Raw genomic sequence first — 14,565 nt, 5'->3', positions numbered from 1 at the left:
ACCCTCAGAACCTGTTTTCCTGTATTTTACCAGACTGTTTGTCCTGTAGTTTACGACTGTTGCTCCTGTAAGTTTACCGGATTCTGTTTTGTCCTGTAGTTTTACCGACTGTTTGTCCTGTAGTTTACCGAGCCTGTTTGTCCTGTATTTACCGGACCTGTTTGTCTGTAGTTTACCGGACTGTTGTTCCTGTAGTTTACCCGACTGTTGTCCTGTAGTTCCTTACCCGACTGTTGTCCTGTAGTTTTTTACCGACGTGTTGTCCTGGTAGTTTACCCGACTGTTGTCTGTAAGTTTTACCGACTGTTGTCTCTGTAGTTTACCGACTGTTGTCCTGTAAGTTTAACCGCTGACTGTTGGTCCTGTAGTATTTAATCCGACTGTGGTCCTGTAGTTTACCGACTGGTTCTCGTCCTCAGACTCGCCCCGGCCCTCAGACAGCGATGTGGATCTCAGGTTCCAGCAGTGCCGTCGGTATCTGGAGCTGAACGAGCGGCTGCAGGAGGTCAGAGGTCAGTTGCTGCGGCAGAGGGAGGAGCTACGAGCTGCGGGAGAACAGCTGGAGAAAGACGTGGCGGAGGTCAAAGGTCAAACACTCTGACTCTGCTCCTCTCTGTTAGACTCTCTCCCTCTCGTCCTCAGAGCGCCGACCGGCTCCACCGAATCCGCCCAAGTGCCCCTGAGCCAGACTCTGGTGGAGCTTCAGGAGCCCCAGTGATGGCTGACCTCTGACCTCTGACCTCTGTTGGGTTAGTGTGAGCGATAAGTGAACACAGCTGATTACAGGCTGATACAGCGTGACATCATCAACTGATCAGTGACTTTATCAATATACAGAATATAAAGGGCCAATGAGCAGAGAGCTTTATGTGACCCACGCAGTGATTGCTGTCCACTATCAGCTGGAGAGTCACTGATTGATCAGCTGCTGTTGCTCATCAGATCAGATGAAAGTTTAAGACGTGTTCAGACTGAACATGAACTCAGTTTGAATCCTCAAATCAAATCCTAAAGATTCCACATTGTCCCAGTTTTCCCTTCTTTGTTTGAACATGTGGTGCAGGCAGGATGGCGCCATCTGCTGGACAACACGGGCTACTGAAGTCCCCATCAGAGAGAGCCCTGAAGGTTTTACCTCCAGTAATTGTCCCTTCTGTTCACACTGGGCAGGAACATGTTGAGAAATGTTGAGCAGTGTTTCCTAGAGCCTGAGGCGTCCTCAAATGTCTTATTTAGTCCACAACCCAAAGATAATCAGGTTACTCTCACAGAGGAACAAAGGAACCAGAAAATATTCACATTGGAGAAGCTGAAATCAAAGAATTTGGACATTTTTCTTTAAAAACACTAACAACATAAACACTAACCAGTGAATCAGTTATCAAAATAGTTGGTGATTCATTGATACTATAGAGACCCTGTATGTCTCTTTCATTCTTTAACCATCTTCAGAATGTGGTTGTCTTTTCAACATAGATTAGCCTAGCATATAGCATATGTAAGTACAGGAAAGGAGGAAGTTGATCAAGGCTTGCTCAACTGTGATTGGGGCACAGAGCAAAAAGCGGCGGGGCTTAGGAACCTATCATCGATAGATTTTGATAATATACATAGCATTCTTTGTGTCTCCTGTAAAACTGTCTTCATGTTCAGTCTGAACAACCTTTCTTTGTGTCTTTGAATGTTTCACAACCGAACCAAATAAAAAGCTCTATGTGGACGATGTCATGTTTTCTGTCTATTTATTACGTCTGCACGAAGGAGAGTCGACACAGCGGTTTAATGAAACACGTCACTTTTTATTGGATGAAAACATTTATTATGACACACCTCTGTTGCTTTGCCTATTTCACATGGCACCACACGCCACTGTGGCCTCGTTCACCCTCAGTAGGCTGGGACCTCGCCGCCATTATGGTCTGAGACGGCTAATTACTCCTGTCCATAAAAACTAATGGTTTGCTCCTCGCTAATAATTCTGATTCAGTCACATGCATGTACAGATTAATTTTACTTCAACATTTAGTTTGTGAACTGGAGCACTGAATGCAGTATTTTAAACTCGTCTGCATTCGTTTGGACATGAACTTGTCTTAGATCTCCAGCCGGACTTGAACAAGGCCGCCGGCAGTGATGGCGGACTAACCTCCAGGACCTTCTGATGGTTTTTTAACATGGAGCCCCATTCCCACACAATGTTCATCTTTCTCATCCTGATTTTACTCTTTAGGGGCTGTTCAAGTGATTTCCCAACCAAAATCTGTCTTTTGAGTATCAAACCTTCAAGTTTAGAAATTCACCTTTCAAGCCGACGGTTACGGCCTCAAAATATTTGGCGATTAAGTTAACAACTAATTGATTTATCGACTTATTGTTGCACCTCTATTGATATCTGGAGTCAGGACGGTCCTGTAATCCACAGCCAGTGTACATATAAACGGTTTACAGGACCATCATGACTAAAGACGGCTAATTTAGTAGCTCTCATCTCCGTGACTGACGGACAGAAACCTTGTGCACGCTGTAATAACTCCATTTTCACAATGTAGACATTTTACTCATTATGCAAAATCAAAATTTGAATGAATCTGAATAATTTGACATATTGCTCAGCCCTGTTTGTAGCTGCACAAAGAATTTGTGAGTGTCGAGAAAACAAACAATTGTGCAGAAATTATATCAACGCTGAGGTTTTTAGGTCAACATTTAAGTTTGAGTTGAGTTTTCATGTGTGTCACAAACAGTTTTCTGCTTTAATTCTGTGCTTTGTAATCTGTACTGTACACATTTTATGAAGACATTCTACTTTTTCTTACAATTTCACTTTAACAAACTGGAATTTCTCATGCAGGTTTTAGAAAGATGTAAGTCATTATTGTAAGAGTTTCTCATAATGAGATACAGCATAATTATTTTCCTGTCACATAGGTGGAAATGTGCTTCCAAACATACTGTATACAGTGGGTGATTGTTTGATACTCAGAAGATTAAGTAGATTTTGGTGGTGTATCACTTATCTTAAAATGGCCACTGGGACAAAAGCGACTTGGGCTTTATTCATACTTAGAACATGCTTTGGAAATACAGAAGGGTGGTAGCAGTAAATACAAAACCTCGTTTTTATGAATAAACAGCCCCTTAATGTAGATTAATGTTCCGTCCAGCACTCTGCTGTCCTTGATCTGCGAGCACACATGGAGGAGTGATGGTACAACTACAGAGAATATTCTTTATATTCGACTTCTCGACCTATCACTACTTTAACAGCAACACAGTTAAGCAGATATTAACACGTTATAAAGACTTCCAGAGGATAACTTCTGTAAGGATACCGTCGACTGAAAGCCCGACCCTTACTGAATCAAATCGTTTCTCGACAGGAAATACTCAACAGCAAACAGTGTCTGAATCTAGTAGCAAACACAAATATAATGTCATTGCATTCGATTAACAGAGGCTTTGTTTATCTACGCTGACAGTCTATAGCATTATAGGTATTTGCGGCACTTGAATACAGATGGCTAGTGATACTCTCGTCGGGCTTTAGACGGAATTTTCATCCAGTTTCGACAATGGTAATGGGAGTGTGTATACAGTTGGTGAATATATTAGCATGCTGTCAGGGAGCAACACAGAGATTCTTTTGCCCACTGGGAAGCTTTGAAGATTTTGTATATCTGCAAGTTATTTACAATACTGATTAAGATAGAGTACAGGAGAGTGTGAAGGAGAGAGTGTTACTCCAAATCAGCTGATAGTTTGGAAAATGACGGTATTTGCTATAATATTTTCTGCAGCAGTGATGGAGTCCAGTAGGTGTCCGGGTGCAAATTTGTGATGAATCATACCCTCAGATTTGACTTAATTTGGGCAATATGATGACATCGAGCAGAGAGATTATATATTGTAAATCTGCCCTACCATTTATACAGATAGCAACCCCATAATAGTGCGAAAATGTATTTGAACATAGATGAGTTTCGAAGTGCAATGAGCTGTTTGAATACAGTTTTAAGAAGTTTGCCTTGTGGTCGAAAAGAGGGCACTCTATTATCATCACAAACTATGGCATATCCCCTATACAAATGCAATATGGTGATTTTACTATTAATTTGAAGAAATGTTTGATCAAAAATGTACCCCCCAACCCCACTGAGCTCCATATATGTAACCAGAAAGGCTAACAGTGTATCATGTACAGTTGAGTTGTGAGTCAAAGACCCAAATTGTTGATGTACTGGATGTATGTATGTAAAAAAAGAGAAGAAAAAAGAATTATGTCCTTTGTGAGTCAACAGTCCGCCATAGTTTTCACCTTTTCAGGTAAAAGTCCAGCGAGTTATCCTTCAAAAGTTTGCATAATATTGTTCTTTTATCGATTCTGTCTAGGAGACCGATGGTGATTTATGTGCTCAAGTTCATTGTCTTTTGCTTTATGTTTTCACTACATTTCTACCAGGCAATGATTATTCTACAAATACAAAAAAAGTACAAAAAGATGCACTTCGTTTCGTGTGAGATATTTTTTCTCTGAAGTGCATCTCTAAAAGTTATTGATGGCCTGTTCATGTCAGACCGGTCTCAATGCATACATCCAACCCTTTATGAATGGTAGATGGAAGCTGTGATAAATTGTTCAGAGAAAAACTTGAATGCAGTGAATGGAGAAAGTAAAGGGTCAGTACCCGAGGTATAGGGACCAGCACACTCCTTGTCCACCTGAGTGCTGAGTTTCATAAAGGAACACAGTAGAGTCATCCATGTTGTCCACTAAATGTCCTACAACTCACTTTTTCCCACTGACTTCTCATTGACTGTGGCTGTTTGGCTCTGTGTGTCTTGTAGGCAGCAGGCCATGGGACTTGGGGTGTAATTAAATGGAGTAATTCGTGCGGCTTTGCTGGGGGATCCTTGGCGGAAATGGACAGCTCCACCCACGTGGCTGTCTGATGTTCCTGTAGAGACGGTGCTGTGGCTCCTCAGGGAGCCATCTGAATCTCCATCCTGGAGGTTACTCCCAGAGGTGGCACTAATCTTTCTGAATAGCGCTAGTCTGGCCACTTCCTCTGACATCACAGAGGCAGTTTCAACCGTCGGAGAGGTGCTCGAGTTGATCTTGTTTGAAAAATCTTCTGTCTGGACAGTTGCGTCACTTGTCTTGCGAGATGCAAGGAGAATGGTTGGCAGTTTTCCTGGAAGAGCTGGCTTTGGCTTTTCCCCGTCAGGAGAAGGCACCAGAGGTAATGCATTGGCTGGCAGAGTGCTTTTCAAGATCTGAGGTACATCTTCATCCCTGATCCTCCTCCAGGTGACTCTGTCATTTAGCCGAGATGCAGATCTCTGCCCTTTCTTCTTTGTATCATCCTCGCTCTTTGCTCTTCCACTTGAATCAGATGATGAGGAGCGGAGGGAAGAACGGCTGGTCACTCTGCTCAGTATGTTTATGCTTGGTGATGAGGCGTGACGTTTAAAATTATCTTTGTCTTGTTGCTGCCTGGCTCCAGACACTCTGCCAGGCCCATTTTGCTGAGCCACTCTGCAGGGGCTTTCAGAACTTGTTCTCCTGCCTGGGCGTCTTGCAGATAGGTCCCTTTCACTTGAAGTAGCTCGAGAGAGGGTTTTTGTCTGCTTCTGAAGGCCACGGTCTGGCCTCTGGACTTGCTGTGCTTGTGCTGGACCTTTGACTTGCACCCTTCTCTGGGTTTGCACAGCTGCCTTAAGTTCCTGACAGCGTGATGAGCAAAGGAAGACAGCTGAAGCTCCAGGAACTGCTCTGCGGGGGGATCCATTCTGAGATCCATTCTGAGATCCAGGCATGTTGCGTGCAGTGCCATCACGTCTTAGCACAGTCTTTGACTCCTTAATGAAAGTCAACTGTCTCAAGAATCCATTGCGATCAGACTCACCACCACTTGAATGGCCAGAAGTCATCCTGACCAGTTCAAGTCTATTGGCGGGCGACACCCTTTTCCCACTGACCTGATTGGTTTGTCTGCCATATGTTTGATTTGTCACCAGAGGTGACAGAGGTCTGGGCCTGACTGAATTTTGCATAAAAGGGATTCGGACAGGTGACTTCTGAGTTTTAGGTGGTGGGGATTTTTCATTTTGATTCACAACAGGAGAGCGTCCCTTTCTTTCAGGGGGACTACTAGCTGGCGGACTGGTTGGGGAGGCATTCTTTTTCTGGATGGATTTATTTGTCTGTGTCGGGGACGTTATCTTCTTCTGTGAATGTTTGGATGGTGTAGAGCTTTGCGATGATCCAGAGGATGAACTTTTTGGTATCCTTGGAGGTGGAGTAGAGCTCCTCTTTGGCAAAGAAAACTCAGTTTCCTGGGGCTGGCCTAATCGGTGAAGGCTCTTTGATCTATGCTGAGCAAGGTTTGGGTTCTTTGGAGCATCTGTCTTGGTTGGTACTTTTCTGGGAGGAGGTCTTTGTGATGGAGCTGTCTCTTTTTTCGGCGTATAGATCACTGTCCTGCCTCTGAAAACCACTGGTAAGTTTGCAACTGGCTTCCGCTGAGCGAAGTCTAGAGGTTTATTTGCCTTTTTTTCTTTAGCAAACTTCCGTTCTTTGGGTGTAAAGCTGGATGTTGACATGAATGACAGGACTGATTCAGTCTCTTCAGAAGATGGCTCTTGAGACTTTGATGCCTGCAGCCCAGTGACAACACAATTAGCACCTTCTTGTATGGCTCTCCATTCAACACTATTGAGGTCTGAATCTTTATCCCATGCTGTATCATCACTATCCATTTCCTCATCCATGTTCCACCCATCAGATGCCTTTTGTTTTTGTTTTTGAGTATTTTCAGCTTTCTTCTTCCTGGCAGCAAGCTTCCTTCTTTGCTTGGGCATGGCAGATGTTATGCATTTCTGAAGGAGGTCATCCTCTGAATCCATGCTGACAGAGCTTGGTGAACTTGGCTCTTCGTATTGGCTGTGAATGGTCATAGACTTTGTTTGTTGTGCCATATTGAGTGTTTTGTTGTGTCTGTTTTTATACCATATTTGCTGGGCTTTTGATTTATGATCTTCAAACTCTGCATCACTCAGTGAACTGAGAGAGGAACTTAGTGAGTAACATGCCAAGGATTCATCCTTTATCAAATTCTGTTTAATCCTGTGAAACCCTCTGGACCTTCCTTGGGAATTATCAATCCTGCCAATATTTGTCATGCTCCGGGAGAGAGTATTTCTGCTTGCTTCCCTGATCTGTTTTCTACTTGTTTGTTTCATTGCTTCATCTTTGTCATTTTCATCATCATAGAATCCGTTACTGTCCTCTGAAGAACGTGTCATTTGTCGATAGATTGTGTTTCCTTTTTGTGATCCCACATTAAGGTTACCTTCTGTGTTTTGCTTTATGACCGGCAGTTCCAGTTTCCTGACTGGGCCTTGACCTTGCCTCCTCTTTTGTTGGTTAGGAGACTGATCACGATTTCTTTGGCTTGCCACTCTATCGGCTACCTCTTTGCTTTGCATCAGCACCCTCTGAGTAGGAATGACATGTTTAGTTGTTCGGTTCATTTGTATCTCAGGTGGGTAGTTCATCCTGTTGGGTTTGTGGAAGTGTGAGAATATCCTCAAGTCTTCAATCCTCTTTGCCTCATCATCGAGCAACTGTTTGTTCATACCTTTAGCTGTGCAGTCTTTAGCCCCCCTCTCCTTCACGGGATACTGAATTGTTTCATCACTTAGCGATGTTGTGCTGGAGAAGTTAACAGGTGTACCTTCTGCAGAATCAGTGAAGGACGAATCATCAAACTTTAAGTCCTTTTGTGGGATGACAATTCTCCTCCCAGGACATATTTGGGTTTTGCCATTTGGGAGCATCATGTACACTGGGAGATGTATTGGTTTTCGGACCTGGGAATTCAGAATATGAGGAGGGATGGTGGTCATCAGGGAAGGTCTTACTTTTCTGAATTTGGAAGGCATTGCTGAGTTGATGCATTCCTTTAAGATTTCTATGTCATCATCTGAGTTGCCCTCACTATATCTCTCCCCATGGTCAAGTCCTTGCTCATCCTCATCAGGGAAAGGAAGATTTTTGTCATTTTGCTGGAGTAGGGGTGTCAGTTTCAGCTCCACATCTTTCTGTATGTAGTGTTCATGAAGAGGCAGAGCACTTAAACTCGAAGCGCAAGAAAAATTTTCCGTGGGCTTTTCCACAGTGAAGTAGATCATTGTGTCCAGGTCAGGAGGAAGGTTAAACCTCTCCTTACAGTCTGCAATCTCCATGAACTTCCGCAGGCTGCTTTCCCACTGGCCTGCTATTCCTGTGGTCTGTGTTTCTGGTCCATTTGACTCAACACAACAGGGAGTTTTACTTCGACTAGGAGGCATGGTTTGCCCTGGGCTGTCGGGAAGATCACTAGGGCTTATTGTTCCATCAATCATCTCACTGCACGGGTCACTTTGGATTGAGCTGGCAATAGAGGGAGACTCAAAGCTGCCCAGTGAACTGACTGAGCTACAGCGACTCATTACCAGGGGTGTCTCGTGTATGTAATTCTCAGATGAACTGGATGGAGATCTGTCTTCAAGTATGGCTGGTGAAGCTGCTCTAAGGAACACCTTTTCCCTTTTAGCAGGACAGGGGATCTCAATGGGATCGGTTTCTTTACTGGGAAAGGTTTTTGAGTCAGTCATCAGCAGCTGGCTGTCACTCAGGTCCTCCAAGGTTTCATCCTCTTCAGCTTTTTTCACCATTTCTTCATCCTCCACTTCAATTATTTCTAATGATGAGTCACTCTCCAGCTCATTTTCACTTTGTCCATCAAGTGCTCCGTCGCCAGAGGAGAGAGAGGAAAGTGAACTGCAGCGGGAGAAGCAAATCGGGGTGTTTTCCACAGAGTATTTCTGGACCGTCTCCATTGTCCCAATGGTTGGGCTTCTGGTGGATGTCATTGGAGAAAACTTTGTAATACTTCCCCCAGTCATTACAGTAGGTACCCATGCTTGCCTCCGCATTGCTTGAGCTGCTTGGACATTGATTGCTGTCTTTGCTACACCAAATTTGGCCACACTCTGAATGAGTGGGACCTGTTGATAAGAAGGAGACAGTTTAATTGAAGTCATGCTGACATCAGAGGAGACTTTTGTGGATACACTGACAGGTGTTTGCACAGGTTGATCCTGGTTCTTTTCTGCATCTGTGCTGCCGAACTCTAGAGCTTTCACGTCTTTGTTGTCCACAGAATCTCTCTCAGGAATATCTTGCTGGTTAGTCTCATTAAGGACAGAAGGTCCTACATTAAGGTAATCTTGATGAGCCACTTTGAGATCAAGCTGGTTGGGTCGTTGTTGCATCATTAGAGCTCTTGGAGGAGGTCGCATTTGGTCTTTGCTGCCGCAGTAGCCATCACTGGTGCTTCCACTGTTCAGGCTGTCTGTTGATACACTTGTATGGGCAGTTTTGAGGCGCAAGAGGGCGTGTGCTCTACTGAGGCGTTCTCTGTGAGCCAGGCTGCTTGTATCAGAGAGACGGCAGGGGGAGCATGATTTCGCTCTGGCTTCATTGAGTTCATCCAATCCGTAAGGCCAGTCCGCCAGGTGGTCTTCCGAGCTGAGGCTAAAACTGTCTTCAGAGGATGTGTGCATGGTGATGTCTTCAACTAACCTGTCGATCTTGGCAACCGTGTTGGTGATCTTTTTTGCTAGCTTCTCTGCAGCGGCAGATACTACATCGTCAGGAGGTGCGCGTCTCTTCTCGACCGTCTGAGGCGGATCTATGTCTCTCTCTGGTTCACTGTCCCTCTTACGTGGTTGGTTTTGCAGGAAATTAGAGTTGGTAAGGAACATAGACAGCATCGAGAAGCTCCCAGTGTCCAGGCTACTGGAGACGTTGGGGGCCTCATCATCATCAAAACAACCAGAATCAGATGCGTAATCCTTTGCCAGACTCTCAATGTGCCGTAGTGGCTTGTTGAGGGTCAAGTGCTTGGGGCTCTGTTTCTCAAGTGTATCAAAGGTTTCCGCTAGGTGTTTGGCGTCCAGCTCGGCCTCCAGAGCCTTTTGTTTCCTCATGTAGAGTGAGGGCATGCAGGAGCCGGGGGATACAACTGCAGCATCCTTATATTTCAGGGGTCGATTGGTGAGGAGGTTCCTTAAAGCTGCGGCGCTGCCCATGGCTATCATCTTGTGCTTGGAGTGGATAAGGTTGCGCAGCATGCTAACTGCCCCTAGGTCCCACAGCAGCTCCTGGTCTTTCGGACTTCGGGCAGAAAGGTTCCAGAGAGTCCCGCAGGCGTTGCTCACTATGGTCAGGCTGTGGGACCGCAGATGCTGTAGCAGAGTGTGGAGGCAGTTGTGGTCCCTGAGGATTTGCCTGTGAAGAAAGATAGGGAAAGACATTTCAATCAATTTATTATGTCCAGAAGAAGCAAATTATTACTTGCTAGTTATTCTTAAAGGGTCTGTTCTAGTGGCTATACACAAAAAGGAAGACATTTCTTTACTATTGTGACGATCAGTGTTTGACTCTCAGAAACCCACCTGTAATCTTCTCGTGTAGCGACTAGACTCGACACATTTCGAAGGATCCCTCCGCCGCTCTCGATGATGGCAAGCGAGTTGGTCTGACATCGGTACGTCAGTGTGCTGACCAGGAAGCCCAGAGCTCCATCCACTGAACAGATCGCCACCTTGTTGTCGATGCTGTGAGCAGACAGATTCCACAGAGCGCTCAGAAGACTCTTCAGGGTCGACTCCTGGAAAACCAGAAAAACAAAAAAAGGTTTTATTTGGACTCCTTTGCAAACAAACAAACAAACATATCTTCTTCACATTGCCTCCTACAATAAAGTATTTTCTCTGTTATTGTTGTATCTCCTCTGTGTGGATTGGTTTGTTTTCCGTTACCTTTGTGGCCTGCAGGGCACAGGTCATCAGTGCAGACACACAACCGATGTCTCTGAGGACTCTCTTGCTGTTGATGTCGGCCCTCCACGACAGATTCCTCAGGATGCTGGAAACCACCTGATGAAGCTCCTCGCTGTCTGAGGCCAGCTGGGCCACCAGAGCCTGAAGGCAGCTCTTCTTTGAACACAGAGTGGCCTAAAGGGGGTGGAGGTCAAACAGACAGACAGACAGACAGACAGACAGGGTCAAGTCAGTTTTTGCACAAAAAAATGCTGCTGCTGCTTTTTTCTTTGTTTGTTTGTTTTTGGATCAAGATTAATAACATTTTAATGCTAACCAGGGTTGATAACATTATAACCCTGACACTATAGCTAACAATAGGCTAATGCTCAAAACATGCCAACATTTAAACTACAACAAAAAAATGCTACCAATTAGACCAAGGTTAATAACATTTTAATGCTAACTACAGTATGGCACCACCAAGACTAACAGCATGCATGCTAACACCAGGGTTAATAATATTGTTACGCTAACAGTATAGCTACCAATAGGCTAATGCTCAGAACAAGCCAACATTTACACCGCTGCAAAAAAAGTAATAATAAATAAAGTAATCTTAATGCTAACATTAGAATGGCCCCTGTCATTGTAATGCTACCATATATTACCTGATTGTTACAAAAACATTATTATTAATGTTGTAGCTTGCCGACGTGGAGCTAATTTTAAGTGACATGCTTTATATCAATTACTTAACATTTTAGAAAGTCCTAATCTGAAATGTAATTAAAAGTAAGTGTGGTGCAGTACAATTTTTAAGTATTAAGTAGCTTAGAATTAAAATACATCCAAGTTGTATTTGAATGTACTTTGGTTTGATGTTGCTTCTCTTATTCATATAATATGTTTCTATACTTCCTTTTGCTGCTGTGATACTGTGATCAATAAAGTCTCTGTACTCGCTCCAGTTGCCCATTCTTTTTGTACCTTGTTGACGACGTCTCCAAAAGTGAGGTTAGTCACCGCCATGCCTGCGTAGCGGCGCAGCGCCATGTTGATGGGGTCATTCTGCATGCCGTACATGTCCTGCTCCAGGTGGATCAGATCAGCCACCACTTGCAGACCGCCTGGAAGAAAACACAAAACTGTTAACAGAGTGCGTCACTGATGTCGGGAAAAACCAAAGATTTGTAGGTGTTTCACAAACCTAATTCATTCATGGCACGCCGGTACTCCTCTTCAAAGGAAAGCTTCATGATGGCACACATGGCCTGACAGATCTGAGGGTCCACAGGTTCAGGGATGTCTGCAGAGAAGAAAAAAAAGAAGATTAGAATAACGATAAATCTGCTGAATGAGGAAACACCTTTGCCTCTAAATATCCGTCACTACAGGAAGTGGCAAACGTAAAAAATAACCCAAATTCAATCAACCCCCATGAATTCTGTGGGAGTATTGCCCACTGGGTCCCTCTGCTCCTACACTAGCAGTGTTTAAACTCCCACTTTTTTCATGAAATCAGGAATTTTAGGCTGCAACAATTCCCCAAAAACTTGACTCACCAGTGGTTTTGGTTCCTGCAGGCGAAGGTGTCCCTGCGTGGCTCTCGATCCAGTCCCAGCCGCTGTCACAGTAGGTCCGGACCTGTTCCAGCATGTGCAGCACCCTCATCTCTCGGCGGGCCTGGCCCTCGTCCTGCTGGGAGTAGATGATGTTGTGGAGGGCTGCGGCGGCTCTGGATTTGGCCTCTCGGCTGCAGCCCGCCGCTGTCGTACCGTTCGCTGTGGTCTCGCCAGGCCCATTGCCGCTGCCTGGACCCTCATGCAGAATCTGAACCAGCAGAGGGACGCAGCCAGACTTCCTCATGGCGATGCAGCTGTCCTGAGAGCTGGACAGAGCCAGAAGAGTCCGAGACATCTCCTCCTTATCTCTGTTAGCGAGCATGGAGAGCAGCCAGAACACCATCTCCACCTGCAAGGAGGCTCAGAGTCACTCAAGTTCCTTCAGTATTTCTACTTTATACTACTGCTTTATACTTTCACTCCACCATGTCTTCAGCAGATTCACATTATTACCATATCGAAAAAATCGATAATAAATAATGATGTATTATTTTTAGTTAGTGTAGCAGCAATAAGTTAAGTCATTATAATGAGCCCCACATTTACCAGCTGCAACATAAAAGTGATGAACACATTAATAATTATAATCCAGTAATACATTTTGGGCCATTCTGCCGTACGAGCAGAGCGTTTCTACACTCTGGTGTTCAGAGAATGACCTAAATACTTCTTCTACCACGGTATTTAATGAATCAGTTGTTCAGTGTTTGTTAAAGGTTTCTCTTTATCTCCTTTAGATGACACTTTTCTATCAGTGAGTAAACTGACTGTATTGTCAGTATATTTCTTATTCTATCGATCTGTATCAATAACAGCAGAGAACAGCTGATAACTGATTAATGAATCCAAACAGTGAACTCAGTAACTGCAGGAAGTTTGTGTAAAACCAGAGATATGGATGGTTTTTGAGCAGTTTATTACCCCTTTATAACCCCTTTACTACCACTTTATAATCCCTATGTTGCCCCTCGGTGGGGCAGTGTTGTCTCACCTTGCTGCCTACGTCTGCAGTAGCTTCTGATCCTGCTGCTGCGGCTGATGACGGGTTGTTCTCTGGTTCTCCAGCAGGGGGCTTCTCTGCTCCGGACAGCTGCACACACACACACACACACACATACACACACGGAGGAAGAGGAGGATGACGTGAAGGAAGCAGATTATCTGATTTCTGTCAGTGATATCAGAAGTACAAACATACATTACATGTCTGATCCATATTAAACAATATTAGACATTCTCAAACTGTGTCGTCCAAGAAATAAATGAGTGTTTAAAAACCAGAAAACAGACAAAAGTTATTGAATTTATATTTATATAAACCACAGAAAGAAAACCAGTTGAATTTTGTATATTGACATAATAACGTATTATTAATGTAAAAATATTTATTGGTTATTATTTATCCTGTTTTCTTCTGTTCTTTTGAATTGATGACATCCAGCCGACATTTAAGTTATTTCTTTATTAGATTTGATGTCTTTATATATTATCCTTTATGAGTCACACTGTGAACACAAACTGCAGCTCTTCATTCATTTATTTAAATAAAAGTCATATTGTCTCTATTTTATCTTTATTTATCTTTCTCTGTTTATTGTTGCATCAATATACTGAAAACAGATTCCAGATCAGATCTCCTCTGTAAAACGTTCATTTCTCTGCCTGAATGCTGATCCTCTCACACACACACACACACACATGCACACACGCAGACACACTCACACCCTGAGGCGTTGCCATGGTAATGGGATGATAAAAGGGGGATGAAAGCTGTGATACAATTCTCTGAGGATTTCAGTCTGTGAATCCAAATGAAGCTCAGCGTGTGTGTGTCTGTCTGTGTGTGTGTGTGTGTGTGTCTGTCTGTGTGTGTGTCTGTCTGTCTGTCTGTCTGTGTGTGTATGTGTGTTCAGTCTGTGGCTCTGATCCAAACCTCCATTAAACACAAGCAGCTGCACACATGATGACAAAATGGACGCTGGCAAGCAGAAACGCAGCTGATGGGTTTATCAGGATTTCTCTAAACAACGCTGAACGCACCCCGAAAATGTACAGTACCCCCCCCCCCCCC

The 14,565-nt window shown here is 44.0% G+C and overlaps 2 protein-coding genes across 2 annotated transcripts in view; one reads left to right on the top strand and one right to left on the bottom strand.

Annotated features, from left to right (window-relative positions):
- The window catches only part of cunh19orf25 (chromosome unknown C19orf25 homolog), a 2,688-nt gene extending 963 nt beyond the window's left edge, over positions 1 to 1,725 (top strand). The window contains exon 3 of the mRNA XM_035653472.1: positions 420 to 1,725. Within this exon, the coding sequence (XP_035509365.1) occupies positions 420 to 601 (182 nt within the window). The 3' untranslated portion in view covers positions 602 to 1,725. The remainder of the gene's footprint in view (positions 1 to 419) is intronic.
- A 1,958-nt stretch (positions 1,726 to 3,683) lies between these two features.
- apc2 (APC regulator of WNT signaling pathway 2) overlaps positions 3,684 to 14,565 on the bottom strand; it is a 23,160-nt gene continuing 12,278 nt past the window's right edge. The window contains exons 7-13 of the mRNA XM_035653471.1: positions 13,486 to 13,584; positions 12,435 to 12,843; positions 12,080 to 12,178; positions 11,860 to 11,999; positions 10,870 to 11,064; positions 10,504 to 10,718; positions 3,684 to 10,336 (exon numbers count right to left, since the gene is read on the bottom strand). Coding sequence (XP_035509364.1) covers positions 4,780 to 10,336; positions 10,504 to 10,718; positions 10,870 to 11,064; positions 11,860 to 11,999; positions 12,080 to 12,178; positions 12,435 to 12,843; positions 13,486 to 13,584 — 6,714 coding nt within the window. The 3' untranslated portion in view covers positions 3,684 to 4,779. The remainder of the gene's footprint in view (positions 10,337 to 10,503; positions 10,719 to 10,869; positions 11,065 to 11,859; positions 12,000 to 12,079; positions 12,179 to 12,434; positions 12,844 to 13,485; positions 13,585 to 14,565) is intronic.

The sequence above is a fragment of the Morone saxatilis genome, unplaced genomic scaffold (genome assembly GCF_004916995.1).
Source record: "Morone saxatilis isolate NCDOM2014 unplaced genomic scaffold, NCSU_SB_2.0 Contig12, whole genome shotgun sequence".
Classification (NCBI taxonomy): Eukaryota; Metazoa; Chordata; class Actinopteri; family Moronidae; genus Morone; species Morone saxatilis.
The sequence above is the reverse complement of the archived record's forward strand: the minus strand, read 5'-3'. Positions and strand labels throughout refer to the sequence as shown.